Raw genomic sequence first — 21,049 nt, forward strand, 5'->3', positions numbered from 1 at the left:
AGTATTGCGTGTTTTTAGATTCTAAGGCGGAGCTCACTTGGCGACGCTTTCGTCACGAGTGGAGCTTCAGCCTCCTCTATGCCTTTTTGCCTATTCCACTTCGGCCAAGAGTGCTCAGGAAGATCAAGAACGACCGGGCTCAAGTCATTCTTGTGACTCTTAAAACGAATTTCCTTATTGCCATCAACTCTGCTCTCAGGGGTTAGCGAGCTTAAATCTCTATCTTCCAAGCCTCCTTATCTGTCTGCTCATCCAGATAAAGTGGTGCTTCACACAAAAGCTTCATTCCTCCCTAAGGGGGTCACGCCTTTCATGTGGGACAATCTATTGCCCACCTTTTACCCACCCCCGCATTCCTCCAAGGAAGAGGGGAGACTCCACCGACTGGATCCAAAACGTGTGTTGTCTTTCTAGCTTGATGGCTGGCGGATGCACAGCTTAAGTACAACGAAGGGAAATCTGAGATTCTACTGTTTGGCACATTTCCCTTTCTCTTCAGAGAGCTGCTCTGGTCTCCCGAGTACCCTCGTCCGACCTCTACTGGGAAGCAAGCAAAAAATCTTGGTGGAGAGGAGAACTGTCCTTTGCATCACATATCAAGAAGCTGGCCGGCAGCTGCTTCGGCTTGCTTAAATCCTTTAGAAGATTTTTTCCCCTTCTGCCAGCTGCGGCTAGACAAACTATCACGTGTGCGCTGATCCTGTCTCGGCTGGATTATGCCCATGCCCTTTTTGCTGGCATTCCGGGCTACCTGTTAGAGTTACAGGTGGTCCAGAACACCACAGCAGATTATCAAGTCTGTCAGCCAGGGACAGTGTCCATAACCAGTTGCGCTTATACCACTGGCTGCCCTTAGTAGGCAGAGTGAAATTTAAATTACTGATTATGGTCCACCGCTCGCACCATGGGTGTGGCCCTCTTTACTTGCAGGCATGTTTCCTTCTATGCTCCTGCGCGCTCTCTGCGATCCTCCTCCCTATACCTGGCCCAAGTCCAACGTTTTAAGCGTCAGAGGATGGAGGCAGCTCCTTCTCAGTTAAAGCTCTTCCTCTGGTCCTGCGCTTCAGCCAGGATCCAGTTGCATTTAAAAAAAAAATTAAAAACCCATCTATTCACTTGAAGCCTACTGCCGGACCCCGATGGTCTCGCGCCGGGACACTCACGAGTAGCTGAGCGTGTAACAAATTCATATAACATAACATTGTACTAAAGAGTTCTGGGTTGGATGATCAACTCTTCGTTGGCTATGTAGGCACCAAAAAAAGTCGGGCTGTGTAATAATGGACCATCTCTTGTTGGGTTGTCCTTTGAATTAAAATGTGCTATGCATTGACGAAAAAGAAACCTCCTGTGGGGTTGTGTGCTCACTCCAGTATAGCAACGGAAGCACCCACTGCATGGGCATGCAGAGTCCACTCCTTGAAATGTCAGGCGGCAACGTGGGTATCCCTGCACATGTTTACCTGACACTATTGCCTGGACAGCCAAGTGCAGAGAGAATGGTTACTTTCCCGTTTGGTTCTTCAGGACTTTCTTGTGGGATTTTGGTTCGAAGACCCTCCTGGGACGGTATTGCTGGGGTATCTATTCTAAGGTACGCAATCTACAACTAAAAGTATCTATCACATGAACAAGTTACTTCCCTTCAGCAACAATATATCTGATGGAGACTTATATTAGTCAACTGATTTCTAGGGATAGGTACTCCCCTACTGGGCTTTAGTTTGGATGCTCCAGTGGTTAGTGTCTTTCATGGCTCTGCGTTTCTGGCATGAAAAGTCGTGCTATGAACTAAAATCAGCGCGCATGGGCGACATCTATATAGGTCACTCAATGTCATCCCGGCGCCCATGACGACTGAAGCAGATCCGATCGACTCCACCTACAAATGCGCGGGGGTACTGCTGTTGAAAAAAATCTGGATCCAGACTGATACCTGGGAGAAAATCTAAGGTAAGCAATCTACAACTTATATAGGTCTCTACCAGATAAATCGTTACCGAAGGTAAGTAACTTGTTCTTTGTGATGCATTGAGTCTGAAAAGCCCTCCCCTTGTAGACACATGTGCATTCTATTTTATTGTGTGACTAATCTTTTGGCATCTTTAAGGCATTCTTTACACAGCTTCTCTTCTCTTGCTGTTTTTATTTTTAGGTCTCGCCTGGCGTTGCAGCACGCCTGCGCTTCTCGCTCTGCGAGGGCTTCTTGGAATCTATAGGATTTCAGAAGAGGACTCGAAGCCCCGCCCCTGTTTTTCATTGGCTTGCGTCATAGTTTAAGTTAAACGATGGTGTGTGTTTGGAAATCAGGCTTTTTTGTTACCTCCCTGTCCAATTTTAGGAGGGCCCATCTGGATATACCGACGCCATCTTTGTTTCCTGTGACGGAGGGTATGCTCCCAGCTTGTTTACTAGCTCCTGATTGGAAATCCTACCCGCTCCTCCCTCCCAATCACAAAGCAAACTTCCCAGAGTTGCCCTCTTCATTCTTTGTGCTTCCCGAGGCGGAAGGCAAACTTAGCTGTGCCGTGCTTATAAGCTTTGCTTACTCCCCTACCCGTCGATGCGGCCCCAGAGTCTACGCGGCTGCCGCTGGTAAATTATGTTTCCCCCTTGTCTACCATCGCCACACGCCCCAATCCTGTGAGTCAAGGTGGCTTTCAGCTTGCTGCGCTAGATGCATGCTGAATGGACTCCAAATGTCCTTTGGTCTAGACCTGATCGGCATTAAAAACCATTATTCATCCAGTTGTTCTTGGCAGTGGTTCCTCTACCCCAGTGCATAGCTTGCTAGTCTAAGTTTGACTAGGAGGAGCTTTAATGCTGTAAGTTTGTGCCTACCTGGCGGTACCTCCTTTTAAAAAAAAAAAAACTTTAATATTTTTTTGAAACAAAGAAAGCAGAGTCGACAGTATGTCGACCGTACAGCAAACTCTTAAGAATACGGCGGGATTGTTCGCGGAAAAAGATTTTATTGCCCAAGCCGATATACTCTGTGAACAACTGAAAGAGAGAGGATATCCGAAGAAAATGTTGAAACATTCAACAAAGCGGGCGTGGTATTCTCCCAGAGACGAGTTACTGACTAAAAAGATTAAGAAGCCATTAGTATGCTTGTCAACATTTTGCCCACACACCAACAAATACAAAAAAAACATTTCTTGAACAATTGGCACTTGTTAACAGGCCTTACTTGTCCGATGGAAAAAACGTTATTAGCTATGAAAATAAATAAAAGCACTGGACAACAAATCATTTGTGCTGATATCCGCAAGAACAAAGCACACGACCTGCGAGCATTATGGAATCTGGCTCCAATTGTTGGCCATCATAAATGCGGTACATGTTCCGCTTGTGACCACACCGTCGAGGGCTCTGAATTTGTGTTCAATAATATCAAGTGGAAACACAATGAATTCACAAACAGCAAAACTGGGAACGTTGTATATGCCATCAATTGCCCGTGTCCTAAACTGTATATCGGCAAAGCTAAGCAACAAATCAACCAGAGAATGACACAACACAGATCAAGAATCAAACAAAGAATACTGACAGCACCAATGGTCGCACACTTCGTGGAGAAACAGCATTCCGAAAAGGATTTCGCCTGGACAGTCCTATCCGCATTGAAAATTCCAACAAGAGTTGGAGATGCTGACAAGCTTCTAAGAAATAAAGAAACATACCTCATCATGAAATACAATTGTGTGGTAGATGGTTTAAATGAGTTGTCATAACAACCTTGACCGTTGCCCTGGATCCTTTGTTAATAAACACACTGCTAAATATACATTCAGCTATATCCATCCGGCGCCAAGAGCGAAGACTTCAGTAATTAAACCGCAACTTCCATAATTTAGCAGTAAGGAGGTCACACTCAAACTGTTTTTAATTCAGTTCACAAAGCCTCTGAAACCCATATTAAAGCATTTCATCTGCTGGTACCACTCCTGGGTTTAGAACAAACGTTGATAACCCTCACATTTCAATATGAATCAGGTCACGTTAAAGTTGATGCCACTTTGCCACTTTAAGCACAAATACTTCAGTTCCCACAACACACCAATAACGAGAGCCAACATACGTCCGGTTTTAACTTTATTTAGCTTCATTCAGAACTGGCAAACAGTTTCAAAACAAACGGACTGCGGGACGAGTCTCTATCGGAACCTCACATTCACATCTAAAGTAAGTGAACCGCCGAGACCAAACCTCGTCTCAATAGACTGCCAGCAGGCAGAAATGAACAAACGCATTAAACGCGTTTCATTTTTTGTTGAGAAACACGGTGTTTGCAACCCGTTATCAAAGTCGTTTTTCATCATAGATGGGTGCTACAAGATCCGCTTTATTTAAGCTAAAAAGGTTTATTTAAGGTCCATTGCAAAGAGATATTCGTTACAGAGACCGCCATAGTAAGTGTTTATTCATTTCCCTCTTTTCCCGTCTTGGCAGCAATAAAGGACATTGCGATTGGTGGCACAGTACTAATGATTGACGGCTTATTTGCGGGTTGACGACTCACAACAATAAATAATTTCCTGCGTCCTCCCTGACTTCAAATGTAAATCTATTAAACTATGAGCGCGGGGACGTGCCGGTGCGCGTAACCAGGCACTCTCTAAATCTTCCTATTATTATGAGGCATACTGCAACACAAACTCTTTAAATGACAGGCACTCTCCTGATTGTTTCAGGTCCTGTGACGCAAGCTCAAAATAATTTACCTTCACTGAAGTGACTCCTTCAACTTCAGGTACAATACCTTAACTGGCACATTGTAAATAAGTAGAGAAGAGGAGACACCTTATTCTTTAGATAATCACTTTCATTTAATTTCACTTGTAGGTTACACCGTGCCCCCATGCCCTGATGACAATCCTGTGAATCTCCTCAGGGATTAGAAACGTGTCAGCCATTTCCATTTGTCTTTTCCACATAGGGCAACTGCTAATTCCTATTCTCCGCTGAGGGTGGACAATCCACAGTGCACCCCTCGGAGAAGAGATTTTTCTCAGGAAGTCATAGTTCCTTCCCAAAAATGCCTATTGATAGGTAAAATGGGGAACTCCCAATAACTGTGTAACCCTGGTGTAATTTCATGCACTTTGTACATTAATCATTGTTTTTGTAAATATCATTGCACTGTTCCTTTTGCCTATTCACATTGTTTATGTATTCAAATCACAAGCTTTGTAGTTTATATGTATCGCATCTCAGGCATGAAGTTAATGTCTACAAAAAATATGTTTGAATTAATTAATAAAGATGTCATTCATACATCATAAGCATATGAACCCATTGGTCATTGTTTTTCTCCGCCTAAAATAAATAGCGGTAAAACAGATAACCAGGTACCCTTCCCCCTTTTTGTATTATTGAATACTCGTCCATACCCCCCATCGTGTACATTATAAAAGCATTGTCATTTACAATACCAATAGGTAAAAGTTTCGAAAATCGAGACCTATTGCATTGCAAATGCTTGTTTTTCTAATGTTTATTGATCAGTTGTCCACTCATGTGACAATTTTTTTTTTTTTCCTCAGCCGCCTTTTTTCTGACAGTGATCCTCTTTTTTGTGTTCCTCGGTATTGATGCGGGGAACATGATGACCGAATATTTCACTGCATTAGAGTTCTACGCTTGTTTCATGATGATTCAATGTTGTTTTTTCAAGTGTTCAAAGTGGTTAACCAGAAGGTTAATTCTTCACATTGGACAGGATATACAAACAGTATCACTGACTCCAGTCCATTAAGTGATGTCTTCTGTAGATCTTCACTCACTATATATGCTATATGACTATAATCTATAATCCATTTTATGTCCAGAACACTGGCTTCATCTAACAAGTGTAATTTTCTGACTTACAACTCTGCAACACTGCTCAATATTATAGCAGCTGGAAAACTTCGAACTCCCTTCTCCATTCTTGACAATTGCTTGGAGATCCTATAGAAATAGTACAACCTGAGTTGCAATTGTCTCGCACCATTAACGTGGATACATCTTTCAATCTGCATATTCATTTTGTTCTGTAGTAGGGGATCTCTGTGGAGATGGATCTGGAGCCAAAGATGCTGATCCCAAATCTTTATAAAGAATGCAGATGTACTGTATCTTTCAATCTAAATGAAAAATATGCAACAAAAACTGCAAAATGTTTAAGGGACAATCCAAGATTTGTTTTGAGAAAGGAAAGATAAGCCCCATTAAACAAAGAGTAAAAAAGAAGGAGTAGTTTCTGTCCTGTAACTCCAGTTCTGTAGTAGGGGTATCTCTGTTATAGTCATAATCTAGTGAATAGTCCCGCCCATGTGCGTGGACCCCGGAGCAATCAAAAATAATCTCTTTAGGTGTCGAAAAATGCAGAACTGCACAGACACTTAAGAGAGAATTTAAGACAGATAATGCAGCCTATATCCACAGGCTACACTGCCCAGTACTTCAACTAGAAATTCCACCAAAAATCCACAAACCGCAAAGCCTGTCCAGATTTCCCTTGCTTTAACAGCAAAAACCCTCTGGAATGATAGAGAGGAAGACATGGACAGACAAGCCCCATAGGCTGCCATTATGTGGCTCAAAACAGGATACTGTGCCTTTAAGAGAACTTTCCAGAACTTCACAGTATCCCAGAATGTACTGCAGGTCCCTTTTACTTTCAGTTCTTTTTTCCGGCTCCAGCAAGCAGGACCCTGGAGCATTGAGCTCTCCATTTTCAAGGGTTTATTGGTGATTTTTCACTTTTTTCAAAGTTTTTTGAGTGCTTTTCTGAAGTACTTTGGTGGTTTTTCTTCCTGTTTGTCTTTTGGTGCACTCTTTGATTGTCAATATGCCTGCATTATTCGACAAATGTCCAGAGTGCTCCAGGAAGAAGGCCAAATCGGACCCACACGAGGTGTGTATCATCTGACTTCCCTCCTCTCATGTTCCAGAGGAGTGTGACATTTGTCAGGGCTGCTCTAGCAGGACCCTGAGGGATAGAATGAAGATCAGGCTTCAGGGCCTGGAGGCCCGAAGACTCAAGGCTCAAGGTGGGTCTGGAGGGGCTTCCTCTGCCCATGCTGAGGCCTCTGGGGGTCTCCCCAGGTGCAGGAAGACCAGCAAGCGTCCCCATTCTCCGTCTGTGCTGATTGCACCGACTACGGCGTCGAGAGGGATGACTGCAGTCTGTTCCCCGTCTCCCCAGGGCTCTGGGTCGAAGCGACGTCGACGTTCGGCGTCTAGGGAACTGAACAGGCCGCCGCCGAGATCTCCAGTGACGATTTTGTCGTCGTCCTCGTCGTCGAGTATTCGACGCCGAGAGGCCCGGCGTCGGCGCTCGCCGTCGAGGCTACACTGCCGTTCGCCGTCGGCGAAGAGGAGAAGGTCGTCGTCGAGGGGATCCTTGATGTCGAGGAGAAGGTCGCCGTCGAGGCGAAGGAGGTCGCCGTCGAGGCACATGAGATCGCCGTCGAGGCACATGAGATCGCCGTCGAGGCAAAGGAGATCGCCGTCGAGGTGAGGGAGGTCGCCGTCGAGGCGCAGACGTTTGCCGTCGTGAGAGAGACGGTCGACGTCGAAGAGACGACGCTCGTTGTCGAGGGGCCGGCGCTCGCCGTCCGGTCGCCGTTCTTCGACACCAAGAAGACGTGGAAGGATTTCTGGCGCCAGAAGCCAGTCTGCAGGCGCCAGGTGCCTGTGGGAGACTCACCACAGTCCCAGCCTAGAAAGGAAGGCGGATCACCGGGATCGGTGTATTCAATGGTTTATACCCCTTCTAGGCAGAAGTAGGTTACACCCCCTCCTCCATTGCCAAGGGGGCTTCCTCCGCGGGCTCCCACTCCGTCACCGCTTCAACTACTTCCACCGCGCCCACAGCCTCTACCTCACCCTCAGTTGCCGGCAGACAAGCCGCCTCCAATTCCTCCGAGGTCGGTTTCACTGCCCCGATACCCGACCCCTCCCAAGGGGACCCCTCGGCCGAGGGCTCCAGCCAGGCCTAAGTCGCCCGCCCCTGTGGAACCGGCGGATCGACCGAAGCCAAGGTCACGATCACGCTCCGGACGAAGGGGGAGATCGCGCAGTCGTCACAGATCCTCCACTAGGTCACGACGGCGCCATAGGAGGCGTGGATCACAGTCCGGCACGGACTCGACCAGGACCAGGACCTATTCACCGACTTTGTCGGAATCCCCGGGGACGAGAGTGTCTCCTGTGGACGACATCAGCATGTTCCAGGATGTTCTCCTGAGGGGCGCAGCGAAATTGGGAATCACGGTGACGGCTCCAACACCTAAGACGTCCGAGATTTTTGAGACGCTTCATAAGAAGCATTTGTCTCGCCCTCTACTACCGCTCGTACCAGGATTGGTAGAGCCAGCGGAGGAGCTGTTCCTCACACCTGCAGTGACGAAAGCCGCTCCATCATGGCTTCTGAGGTAGTACAGGGCCCCGGATTCCGACCCAGCTTTTCTGCGGATAGACCCGATTCCGGACTCCTTTATAGTGACGGCGGCCAGGAAACAACATTCTACCTCCCCGTCTTCTACCGTGCCTCCGGATAAGGAGAGCCGATGGATCGACTCAGCTGGCAGGAAGGCCTGTGGGACGGCATGTACGGCCATGAAGGCCTCTAGCGATGCGGCTTTGCTAGGGCGGTATGATCGTGCCCTGTGGGAATCCCTCCAGCAGTTCACGGAACTCCTGCCACAAGATCAGAGGGAGGATTTCCAGGAGATCCTGAAGGAAGGGATGCTGGTTTTGAACCAGGTAATCAGCGTGGCTGCTGATGTCTCCCGTTTGGCGGCCCATGGATACTGTCATGGGATCAACCAGCGGCGCCATGCTTGGCTCAGGCACACATCACTCAAGCCGGAGGCCCAGCAGCGGGTAGCCAATCTGCCCTTCTCGGGGGAAACCCTGTTCAGCAAGCATGCGGACGATGAGATGGCCCGCAGGAAGGCGGAGGCCGAGACCCTGACGGCTGTGGGCTTGGAGAAGCCCAAAGAAAAGAAGGCCTACCGCCCGTTCCAGAGACGGTACAGGGCAGAGGGCGAGGACAGGCTTCGGGACAGCAGCAGCAACAACAGCAGCAGTTCCAGAGACCCTTCCAGAAGCGCCAGAAGGGTAGAGGAGGCCAGCAGTCCTCTACAGCGAACAAAGGCCCGGCTGGGTCTCGACCCTGAGCGGTTACTTCCCCTACATCCGTTACCCGCTCTGGTGGGGGAAAGCGTTCAATTTGTTCTGGCAGAGTAGAGAAAAATTACTCAGGACAAGTGGGTGCTGAATATTGTTTGCAATGGATATAGTCTTCGGTTCACCAGCCCGCCTCCATCAATTCCTCCGATCAGCTCACAGTTTCAGCTGCGCGAGCTCCAGGCGGAGGCCGATGTCCTGTTAAGGAAAAGGGCGATAGAAGACGTACCTCTGTCTCAAAGAGGAAGAGGTCTGTACTCCCGGTTCTTCCTGGTTCGCAAGAAGGACAAGAACGAGTTCAGGCCCATTCTGGATTTGCGACAAGCAAACAAGTGGATTCGTAGAGGTAAGTTTCGCATGCTGTTGTTGCATTAGATTTATCCTCAGCTGCAACAGGGAGACTGGCTATGTGCTATAGACCTACAGGATGCGTACTTCCATGTGCCCATTGCACACAAACACAGGAAGTTCCTGCGATTCCAAGTCGGCGCCAATCATTATCTGTACACAGTACTGCCATTCGGACTGAAGTCTGCACCCAGAACATTCTCAAAGTGCATGGCGGTGGTAGCCGCACACCTAAGGAAGAACAAGGTGTTTGTCTACCCGTACCTGGACGATTGGTTGATCAAGGCCTCCTCCTTCTCGGAAGCTCAAGCACACTTCCAGAAGACGTGCGTTCTCTTGAACAAGCTGGGGTTGCACATCAACATGTCAAAGTCTGTCCCGACTCCGGTCTAGTGCATACAGTACTTGGGAGCCTCCATCAATACGCTGTCAGCAAGCGTGTCTCCTTCGGAGGAGCGACGATTATCACACCTTTGGAAGGCTCAGGCTCTTATGACCACTCCATCTACAACAGTGAGGACGGTGTCTTCTCTACTGGGATCGATGGCCTCTTGTATCTTCCTCACGCCACACGCACGGCTGCACATGAGACCATTGCAGGAGTGCTTGGAGGAGTGGGATCAGAGGAAAGAATCTTGGGACGACAGGATACGATTGTCTCTGCATGCTCTTCAGTCTCTGAAGTGGTGGTGTTCGGCGGAGAATCTCCTGAGAGGGGTTCCCTTCCACAAGGACATTCCCACGCAGACTATCGTGACCGATGCGTCTCTCCACGGCTGGGGGGGGCACACTCCAGAGACTTACAGATTCAAGGGACGTGGTCCCAGACGGAGTCCACGTACCACATCAATTTCCTGGAACTCAGGGCTGTTCACTTGGCGCTGAAGGCCTTTCTTCCGTCCTTCCAGACCAACTCTCTGCTTGTGCAAATGGACAATACGACCACGATGTATTACCTCAACAAGCAGGGGGGCTCGAGATCGCGCACCCTGTCGCAGGAGGCGCAGGTGATCTGGCACTGGCTTCTAGCCAGAGGACTGACGATAACGGCTACCCATCTACCAGGTGTGCAGAATGTTCAGGCGGACGCACTGATGAGACTGATTCAGGAAAACCACAAATGGGTCATAAACGACGAAGTACTAGGTGAAGTCTTCGCAAGGTGGGGGACTCCAGACGTAGATCTGTTCGCCACCGCCGAAAACAGCAAATGCTAAAACTTCGCCTCCAGGTACTACCAGCCGGGGACACTGCGGAATGCTTTATGGATCAACTGATCGAACAGCTTTCTGTACGCTTTTCCACCCATTCCCCTGATTCTGCGGTGCTCATCAAGCTGTCCCAGTCCAGGGCGCGGATGATCCTGATTGCCCCGGAATGGCCCAGGCAGTGGTGGTACACGGACCTGCTTCACCGGTCTCTGCTTCCTCACATACGGCTGCTGTGCAGGCCAGACCTTCTCACGAAGTTCGGGGGGCAGATGTTGCACCCCAACCTCTCGTCTTTGAGTTTGGCAGCATGGCTCCTGAGATAGTGCAGTATGGCCATTTGAATCTGCCTGAAGATTGCATGGACATCCTGAAGGAGGCTAAGCGACCTTCCACTAGGACTTCTTATGCTTACAAGTGGAAGAGATTTTGCATCTGGTGCAAGTCCACGAACTATGACCGAACGACGTGTAAGGAAGATGTCATCCTTCCGTATCTTCTACATCTGGCGCAGTCTGGCCTTAATGTCCATTCCATTAAGGTTCATCTTGCTGCGCTGACTGCCTACAGGAAATGCCCTTCACAGACTTCCTTCTTTCAGATCCCTGTGATCAAAGATTTTTTGGAAGGCTTGAAGAAAGTGTTCCCTCCTGTCCGGCTTCCTTCGCCTTCATGGGAATTGAATGTGGTGCTGTCCAGATTGATGAAGGAGCCTTTTGAACCTATTCATAAGGCTTCGTTGCAGCACCTGTCCTGGAAGGCGGCGTTCCTCGTGGCCATTACATCGGCCCGCAGGGTGAGTGAAATTCAGGCGTTGTGTTGCCAAGAACCTTATACTGTATTTCATGCTGCTAAGGTTGTTATGCGTACTCACCCTAAATTTCTTCCAAAGGTTATATCTGATATTCATGTTAACAAGACCATAACTTTACCTATGTTTTTTCAGAATCCTTCCTCTCCAGCGGAAAGGTCCCTGCATTCTCTGGATGTTAGGAGGGTGTTGAAATGTTATCTGGATAAAACCAAGGATATTCGTAGGTCAGACCAATTGTTTATCAATTATGGATCAGTCAGGACAGGTCTTGCTACCTCTAAACAGTCCATCTCTAGGTGGATTGTGTCCTGTATACGATTGTGTTACCAAAAAGCTAATAAGACCTTAGGGGGTAAACCTAAGGCTCATTCCACCAGGGGCAAAGCTGCCACGACTGCTTTGCTCCGTAATGTTCCAATTGCAGAAATCTGCAAGGCGGCCACTTGGAAGTCGGTCCATACCTTTGCTAAGCATTACTGCCTGGACACTGATGCCAGGGCAGACGCTCAGGTTGGGCAGGCTTCGCTGCGAAATCTGTTGGCACAATAGTGGTATTATTTCTCTTTTCTCCACCGCCGCTTTGGTGTGGGGATGGGCTTGCCATTCTATTCACTAGATTATGACTATACACAGAGATCCCCTACTACAAAAGGAGTAGTTTCTGTCTTGTAACTCCAGTTCTGTAGTAGGGGTATCTCTGTTATAGTCATAAGCGCCCGCCCTCCTCCCCGGTGGAGAGAGATATTCATGTAAGGAATGCTACAGGTCTGGCGTGTTACGCCTTCAAAAAGAACTGAAAGTAAAAGGGACCAGCAGTGCATTCTGGGATACTGTGAAGTTCTGGAAAGTTCTCTTAAAGGCACATTATCCTGTTTTGAGCCACATAATGGCAGCCTATGAGGCTTGTCTGTGCATGTCTTCCTCTCTATCATTCCAGAGGGTTTTTGCTGTTAAAGCAAGGGAAATCTGGACAGACTTTGCTGTTTGTGGATTTTTGGTGGAATTTCTAGTTGAAGTACTGGACAGTGTAGCCTGTGGATATAGGCTGCATTATCTGTCTTAAATTCTCTCTTAAGTGTCTGTGCAGTTCTGCATTTTTCGACACCTTAAGAGATTATTTTTGATTGCTCCGGGGTCCACGCACATGGGCGGGACTATTCACTAGATTATGACTATAACAGAGATACCCCTACTACAGAACTGGAGTTACAGGACAGAAACTACTCCTTCTTTTTTACTCTTTGTTTAATGGGGCTTATCTTCCTTTCTCAAAACAAATCTTGGATTGTCCCTTAAACATTTTGCAGTTTTTGTTGCATATTTTTCATTTAGATTGAAGGATACAGTACATCTGCATTCTTTATAAAGATTTGGGATCAGCATCTGTGGCTCCAGATCCATCTTTCTCACTAAGGTTTTTTGTACTTAGTCTAGAAGCAAGTGCCTTGCTGTTTATTTCCACTTATCTCTTGTAGTTATTTATTTGTTGTTCTTATTTTCTTCAGTGCAATAGTATTCTTTTAATGTAAGCACAATATTATTATGGCTTCAATAAAAGCCTGCAGTTTGCTTTTCTTGTTAGATATGTTATTGTCCGAAAATGACAGTTATGTCTATGAGGGTCTGAGAAGATATTTACTTCAGCAGAGTCCTTCAGTGAGAATATGATTTCCAGCAGGGCCATCATATAAAACAGTAAGGGGAGGGTGAGGAGGTGGGTGTGTGTGTATGTGTGCGTGTGTGCGTGTGCGTGTGTGTGTGTGTGTGTGCGCGTGTGTGCGTGTGTGTGTGTGTGTGTGTGTGTGTGTGTGTTGGTGGGTGTGCGTGTGTGTGTTGGTGTGTGTGTGTGTGTGTTGGTGTTGGTGTGTGTGTGTGTGGGTGGGTGTGTGTGTTGGTTTGTGTGTATTGGTGTGTGTGTGTGTGTGTTGGTGTGTGTGTTAGTGTGTGTGTTGGTGTGTGTGTGTGTGTGTGTGTGTGTGTGTTGGTGTGTGTGTGTTGGTGTGTGTGTGTGTGTGTGTGTGTGTGTGTGTGTTGGTGTGTGTTGGTGTGTGTGTGTGTTGGTGTTGGTGTGTGGGTGGGTGTGTGTGTTGGTTTGTGTGTGTTGGTTTGTGTGTATTGGTGTGTGTGTGTGTGTTGGTGTGTTGGTGTGTGTGTGTGTGTGTGTGTGTGTGTGTGTGTGTGTGTGTGTGTGTGTGTGTGTGTTGGTGTGTGTGTATTGGTGTGTGTGTATTGGTGTGTGTGTTGCCTAGGCCTAAGGTGCACATAGGCTGAATCTTGTGGGTTGGATTGTTCTATTATAGGGGAAACATATTTTAAGTACTCACATGACCTTATGATGTTCCAACAGATTAGGTATTATAATGCCCTCACACTTTTTAGGACCTAAAGTAGGGTCTACACTCCATTTACCGGTCCTGAAGATACGCCTCGAATACATCAGAACCACCAGGGCATGAAACATGTCGACCTAATCCAGCATAAGCCACATGCTGTTTCTCTATTCTCCAGACAGTCGTGCTTCCTAACTTTGCATCACCTGCCCAAGTTTGTATCCATTATTTAACCTACCATAGGTACCTCTCAATAAAGTTATCACAGGGTATCCTCTAGGTAGTTATGCAATGACGAACAGAGGAGTGAGGCAAAAGCAGTCCACACTTGTCAATAATATTCAGGAAGTAAATACTGGTGCTGGAAACCAAGGAGAACATCCCTCTCTACTCCATCTTTGGAAAAGGTTCCAAACCAACATAGAACACAAAGTGGTTCCACACTCAACAGTAAAGTCTGTAGGATTCAATTGGAGAGTAGTCTTTGTATATTCGCCGAAACATTTCCAAGGCTATGTAGTTTATTTTTTTCTAATAAGTTCTTTATTAGTTTCTCTTTTACGTAAAGACAAGTCAGGCAGATAAAATCCAGTAGCCTGGCTACAGAACAAGGCGGTGGAGAGAAGTGTTTTGAACTGTTGATTTTGTACGCACATATTAGTCACTGCATCAAGCTGAGGTAGAAGCACTTCAGTGACTCGTGTTTAAGGTGTAGTACTTTTATGTGTATTTATTATAACTCTATTAACAATGAATTATTGCTGATCATTTACACTCAAGGTTTAATCATTAGTTAAGTTTAGCCCTTCCTTTAAAAACATTTTCCCCACCCGTTGACGATTGTGATATGCTTTGAGTTCAGGTGTGTTATTTGTCATGCTTTTATGTAATTTCAGTGCCTTGCAAACTTGGTGTTGAATGTGCCTTACAACCGCTTAAAACCTGGACTTCTCACAAGAGTGTGGAACCAGATTAAGCCTTATATTCGACACAAAGGTTTGTGTACAGCTCTATTTTCCTACCTTCGTTATTGAATGTATGCAATATATAATCTCTTGTTCAGCAATGAATGTTAGCACACGTACTTCATTTTGTGTACACCTGCCTTAAAAGCCCACTTCTTCTAGCATATGTGTTAAATTCAACAGAACTTTTTTTCTGAGCAGCTATGTTTTTTTTGTTGCCAGATGTTAATGTTCGCGTGTCCAGCCTCACTCTACTGGGGGCCATGGTCTCTAGTCAAGTTCCACTGCCAGAGGCGCAGCTGCTTCTGCAGCAGCCAAATTCTTCAGGGCTCCCACTCAGTGGTACCGCCACCCCACGACGCTTAAATGACCCTGAGTGGTGGAGAAAGACGCCACTTGTAGAGCTCCAGGGGGAGCCTACGCAGACTTCTGATAGCTCTCCTACAGAGCCGTGCTGGCTCATACGTCTGTGTATTTCAGTTGTGGTGCAACCCAAAGAAGATTCCCTGTCAGACGGCGATCTTAACCCTACATCTGGAAGTGTGTATGAACCATCACCTGTGCGTTTGGAATCCTTACAGGTATGTTGCTGTGTTTATCAAACATTAGGCTTTAGTCTTATAGGTATTAACTAATAATTTAGACTTCATTTTGTGATATTTTCTGTTGGGAGTGGTGTAAGGAGATTTGTGTAACATTTTCTATTATGTCTTCTTTTCAATTTTATTTTTTACCCATACATTTTTATTGACTTTCATCCTGTGGCTAACATCAAATGGCAATAAACATGCAATAATCTTGGTTCACTGTGAACTGGGTATATTATTGCAGTGTATATGCATTAACGATAATGTTCTGGCTGTTGTATTTCTTGCCCAATCATTTGTATGGTGTAAAGCTAAAGGAGATATTGGGTGTGGACTCTATAGGAAAGGAAGGAATATAAATTAGAAGTAGCCCTACTCTATTAACACACCTTTAACCAAACTTGTACTATTTCATTGGTGCAGGACCCCTCTATTACAGCACCAATAACTCCACACATTAGAGCACATTTTAACACGGCTCTGTGCACAGATGTGGTACCTGGCAGTACAGTCCCTCCCAACCCTTCTCCAAGCCTGAGCAAGGCTTCCAATGATGCTCAAGATATTCAATTCCCATATGTGGACAAGCACCAAATATATTATACTTTGATATTGTGAGAAGTTGGCCTGATATATGATGCTCACTAGTTCTAGTGATCACCTTGTATCAGTCCAAACAACCCTTATGGTGATTGGTTGTAAGTCAACCTTATAGACCAGCTATACTAATGGTAGCATGGACAAAGCAGTCTTAGGCTAAACTCTTTTGGCATGTGAAGCCAGCTGTTTTACCACATATAACCCCTTGAATACCAGATGAAAGGACACCACACAGGTTGTTATGAAAATAAACAGTATATTTATTAATAACAAACACCTCTGAACTCTTTATGAGATCAGAGGGCTAAGCACATGACAATCTCTTAGGAAAAATACGATAAGTTGCACAAAATTACAATGGTGCCCTAGGGGCACGACAAACCATATACTAAGTAAATGGTATAAGGAAATCGATAGAAGGAATGGATCTGTCCAGAGGCTGTAGGATTGCTGGGGGCTACACTATCCTAACTTTAGGTAAGTAATAGGAGGCCCACGGGGCGCGTGTGCAGAGTGTGAACTCACACGCGAGATGCGGAACAAAGTCAATGGACAGTACAGTTTACGAAAAAGGTGAGTACGGACAGTCTTCACTATCTAGGACTAAAACGACTGGAAATCTGGACACTAGGAGAGTTAATCTACCCTTAAGCACCGAAATGCTCTTGTTACCTCACCCACGGGCTGCGGGTTCATAGGTGTCAAAGTGTGTCGGGTTTCCGCGTCGAAGTCTATGGAGCCTTGAAGAAAGATGCTGCAGGCGACCAGGAGGAAGAGGTCCGGTGCGATCCACGGGTGGATCGAGGAAGAAGAGGACCTGAAAGCAGAGGGGACAGTGTTCAAAGTCACTAGCCAGTGACCGGTGTGGAACCAGGAGGGAACCAGATGCTGTTGTCGCGATCAGGTGAAGAGTGGACGCTTGTCTCTGCAGCCACGTGGACCAGGAGGTGTCTTCGACGACCAGGATGTAGGCACGAGCTGTCCCACGCAGGCTCTTGCTGTCGGCGGTGTCGGATCCGGATTATGAGTCAACAGGCCTTGGCAAAGGCAACCCACGCGGTGAGTGGAAACGGCGTCTGGAGTGGACCAGGAGGGTCCGGGTGCTCTTCTTTTGGAAGGGAGCAAGGGCCAGTCTGGAGCAACCAGACCAGCAGTGTAGATTTCGTGGATCGTCGTCTAGGAGGTCACTAGCCAGCCGGCAAGTGACCAGACAACGCGTCCAGCAGCAATCAAGCAAAAGGGCCCCACGCAGATCTCGTGGATGCTGGAGGGCTGGTCTTTGGTGCAGGAGCTGCTCGGGGCTGGGGCTTCTCAGTCCCCAAAGCACTCACTCGAGGATGCCTCAGAAGTCGTGCTGGAAGCGAAGTGCAGTCTCTTCAAGATGGCCGGTCCCACGTGTCTCATCGCACCCACGGGTCTCAGCTATGCTGCAGATGTGGGTAGAGGTCGGAGAGGTCTGGGAGTCTGGGTCTTGTCCAGCTCTGAAGTCTGGATCCGGCAGGAAGGGCGACAAAGTGGACCGCTAGGACGCTTGATGGTGCCTGCAGTTGCTGGGTGGACACTCCTTGCCCACAAGGGAGATTCTTCAGTCTTCTGTGGAGCAGAACGTCGAAGTCCTGAGTTTCTTCTTGTAAAGTTGTTCAGGATAATCTAATTTGGAATGGGACCAGCTCCTACCCTTATCCTGCTAAAGGGGGCTGTACTATGACTGGGTCCCTCCTATGGGTGGGACCAGGAAGGGGGGTGGTTACACACCCTATCCTTTGTCCGGTTTCGCGCCAGAGCTGGGGCTGGAGTGCCCCAGCAACTGGTTTGAACCGGTGTATGCACAGGGACACCTTGTGTGTCCCAAGCATGTCTCATTCCTTTCAGGCCTCCCTACCTCAATACACAAAATCCTGTCTGGGGTGGTGCTAGCACCTCCCAAGGCAGGAAACCCTTTGTCCAGGCCTCCCTTGCTGGAAGGACTCCCAGCAGCAGGAGGTCAGACTTGTGTCTGTGGTGGCAGCATCCATTTTGTGATGCAGAGCTCGAGTTAACTTTAACCGGGGTTCACAGTTACATACATGTCGTGTCCCTCTAAAAGGGTGGAATGCTACCCCCGTCGCCAGAATTGGCGAGGGGATAGTATTCCAATTCGTATGACACCTTACTCGACATGTTTTGATAATGCTATACCACAGTTAGCAATAACCGCGAGGATTATAATGCACTTAAAAGTATATGGTATAGCGTTATCATGGAACAGCTATAAGGACTTGGTTCCGCAAGCTGCAGACAGGCTCAGCTCATGCTAGAGCACCATCTCACATAATTCCAAGCACTCTGCCTTCAGGATTGATAAGGCCTGCTATGGGAGTGACTGATAGGAATATATGTGTCCATTTTAGGGTTAGATATAGGTATACTATATCTACAGCAAAGGGTGATTACACCACCTTGCCCCAGCTGTCTTACCAGCCAGTTGTGTCTGTTTTAGATGGCCAGCCAGGGGTGGCATAATACATGCTTCTGCCCCTGGTAGGCCTTGGGTTCACCTATGCCCTGGGTACCTATGGTACAGTGTACTGGGGCTGATAAGGGGTCCCAATACCAATTGGTAAATGCACCTAAAGTACATGGAAGTCAATTTAGAGAGAGAACAGCTAGGCTGTGGGTCTGATTAGCAGGCCCACAGCCAGGGAAAGTCGTAAACCAGTGAAGCAAAAATCTGGGGTGACCATAGGATTGCAGACCCCACTCTCCTACATAACCCCCCCCCCCCAAACTTAGGGACATTAAACTAACCTTGACCAGGTGAGTCTTCTAAGTGGAAATACCTGGAGAGACCATCTGCATTGCCATGGTCAGTCCCTGGTCTGTGCTCCACTGTAAAGTCCATCCCCTGTAGGGAAATGGACCACCTAAGAAGTTTGGGGTTTTCACCCTTCATTTGATTTAGCCACAAGAGGGGCTTATGGTCGGTCTGAATCTTTAAGTGAGTACCAAACAAGTATGGCCTCAACTTCTTCAGGGCCCAAACCACAGCAAAGGCCTCCCTCTCAATAGCTGACCAACGTTTCTCTCTAGGGGTCAGCCTTCTACTTATAAAAGCAATGGGCTGGTCATGACCATCAATATTCAGTTGAGATGGAACAGCTCCCACACCCAACTCAGATGCATCTGTTTGGACAATGAAGGTTTTGGAGTAGTCAGGACTCTTGAGAATAGGTGCAGTACACATGGCCTGCTTCAGGTCATCGAATGCCTTCTGAGAACTAACTGTCCACTGAACTTTCTTTGGGATTTTCTTGCTTGTCAAGTCATTAAGTGGTGTCACAATGGACCCATAATTTTAGACAAACTTCCTATAGTAACCAGACAGGCCCAAGAAAGCTCTGACCTGTGTCTGGGTGGTTGGAGGAGCCCAGTCCTTTATGGCCTGTATCTTGCTCTCCAAGAGTTGAACCTGGCCTCCACCTACAAGGTGGCCCAGGTACACAACCTGACTCTGCCCTATCTGGCACTTGGTGGCCTTGATAGTGAGGCCTGCAGGTCCTCCCAAACTTTCCTCAGGTGGATCAGGTGATCCTCCCAGGTGGAGCTGAAGACCGCAATATCATCTAGATATGCTGCACAAAAGTCATCCAACCCAGTGAGGACTTGGTTCACCAACCTTTGAAAAGTGGCAGGTGCATTTTTCAAACCAAAGGGCATCACCACAAATTGGTAATGACCTTCTAGGGTAGAAAATGCTGTTTTGGCCTTGGCTTCCTCAGCTAACCTGATCTGCCAATAACCAGCTGTTAGGTCAAATGTACTCAAGAAGGTTGCAGAAGCCAACTTGTCTATGAGTTTATCTGCCCTAGGTATTGGATGGGCATCTGTCTTACTGACAGCATTGAGACCCCTGTAGTCTACACAAAACCTCATCTCTCTCTTACCATCCTGGGTGTGAGGTTTTGGCACTAGAACTACAGGACTAGCCCAATAGCTCTCTGAGGGTTCAATGACTCCCAATTCCAAAATCTTTTGGACTTCTTTCTTTATGCAGTCCCTGACGTGGTCAGGTTGCCTGTAGATTTTACTCTTGACAGGCAGACTGTCACCGGTGTCCACCTCATGGGTGCACCAGTTTGTCTGACTGGGTGTCAGTGAGAACATTTGACTAAAGGATTGAAGAACTTGTTTGCAATCCTCTTGTTGATGCTCAGAGAGGCTGTCAGAAAAGACTACACCATCAACTGACCCATCATCAGGGTTCTGAGTGAGCAGGTCTGGGAGAGGGTCACTCTCTTCCTCCTGTCCCTCATCTGTTGCCATGAGCAAGCCCATGTTCTCCCTGTCGACAAATGCCTTGAGCCTGTTAACATGAAGCACCCTGTGGGGGCTCCTGGGAGTTCCAAGGTCCACCAGGTAGGTGACCTCTCCCTTTTGCTCAATAATGGTATGGGGTCCAGACCATCTGTCTTGGAGAGCTGCTGGGGCCACTGGCTCCAACACCCACACCTTCTGTCCTGCATGATAAACAGTTAGGACAGCCTTTTGGTCATGCCAAGCTTTTTGAAGTTCTTGGCTGGCCTCAAGGTTTTTGGATGCCTTCTCCATGTACTCTGCCATCCTGGAGCGGAGACCAAGTACATAGTCCACTATGTCAAGTTTAGGCTTTTTGAGAGGTAACTCCCATCCTTCCTTTACAAGACATAGGGGTCCTCTTACAGGATGCCCAAACAGAAGCTCAAAAGGGCTGTAGCCAACCCCCTTCTGTGGGACCTCTCTGTAAGCAAACAGGAGGCAGGGTAAAAGGATGTCCCATTTTCGCCTAAGCTTTTCAGGTAACCCTTTTATCATCCCTTTTAGGGTCTTGTTGAATCTCTCAACAAGCCCATTGCACTGTGGGTGATAGGGTGTGGTAAATTTGTAATTTACACCACACTCCTTCCACATTGCAGTCAAGTATCCTGACATGAAGTTTGCACCTCTGTCAGAGACAACCTCCTCAGGAAACCCCACTCTGGAGAAAACTCCAAGTAGG

The 21,049-nt window shown here is 47.4% G+C and overlaps 1 protein-coding gene across 3 annotated transcripts in view; it reads left to right on the forward strand.

Annotated features, from left to right (window-relative positions):
• Nucleotides 1-21,049, forward strand: part of HEATR6 (HEAT repeat containing 6) — a 305,356-nt gene that overhangs the window by 177,568 nt on the left and 106,739 nt on the right. For all 3 annotated transcript variants that reach the window (XM_078679768.1, XM_078679769.1, XM_078679770.1), the window contains 2 exons: nt 14,780-14,879; nt 15,071-15,429. In XM_078679768.1, the coding sequence (XP_078535894.1) occupies nt 14,780-14,879; nt 15,071-15,429 (459 nt within the window). The remainder of the gene's footprint in view (nt 1-14,779; nt 14,880-15,070; nt 15,430-21,049) is intronic.

Source organism: Lissotriton helveticus, chromosome 3_1 (assembly GCF_964261635.1).
Source record: "Lissotriton helveticus chromosome 3_1, aLisHel1.1, whole genome shotgun sequence".
NCBI lineage: Eukaryota > Metazoa > Chordata > Amphibia > Caudata > Salamandridae > Lissotriton > Lissotriton helveticus.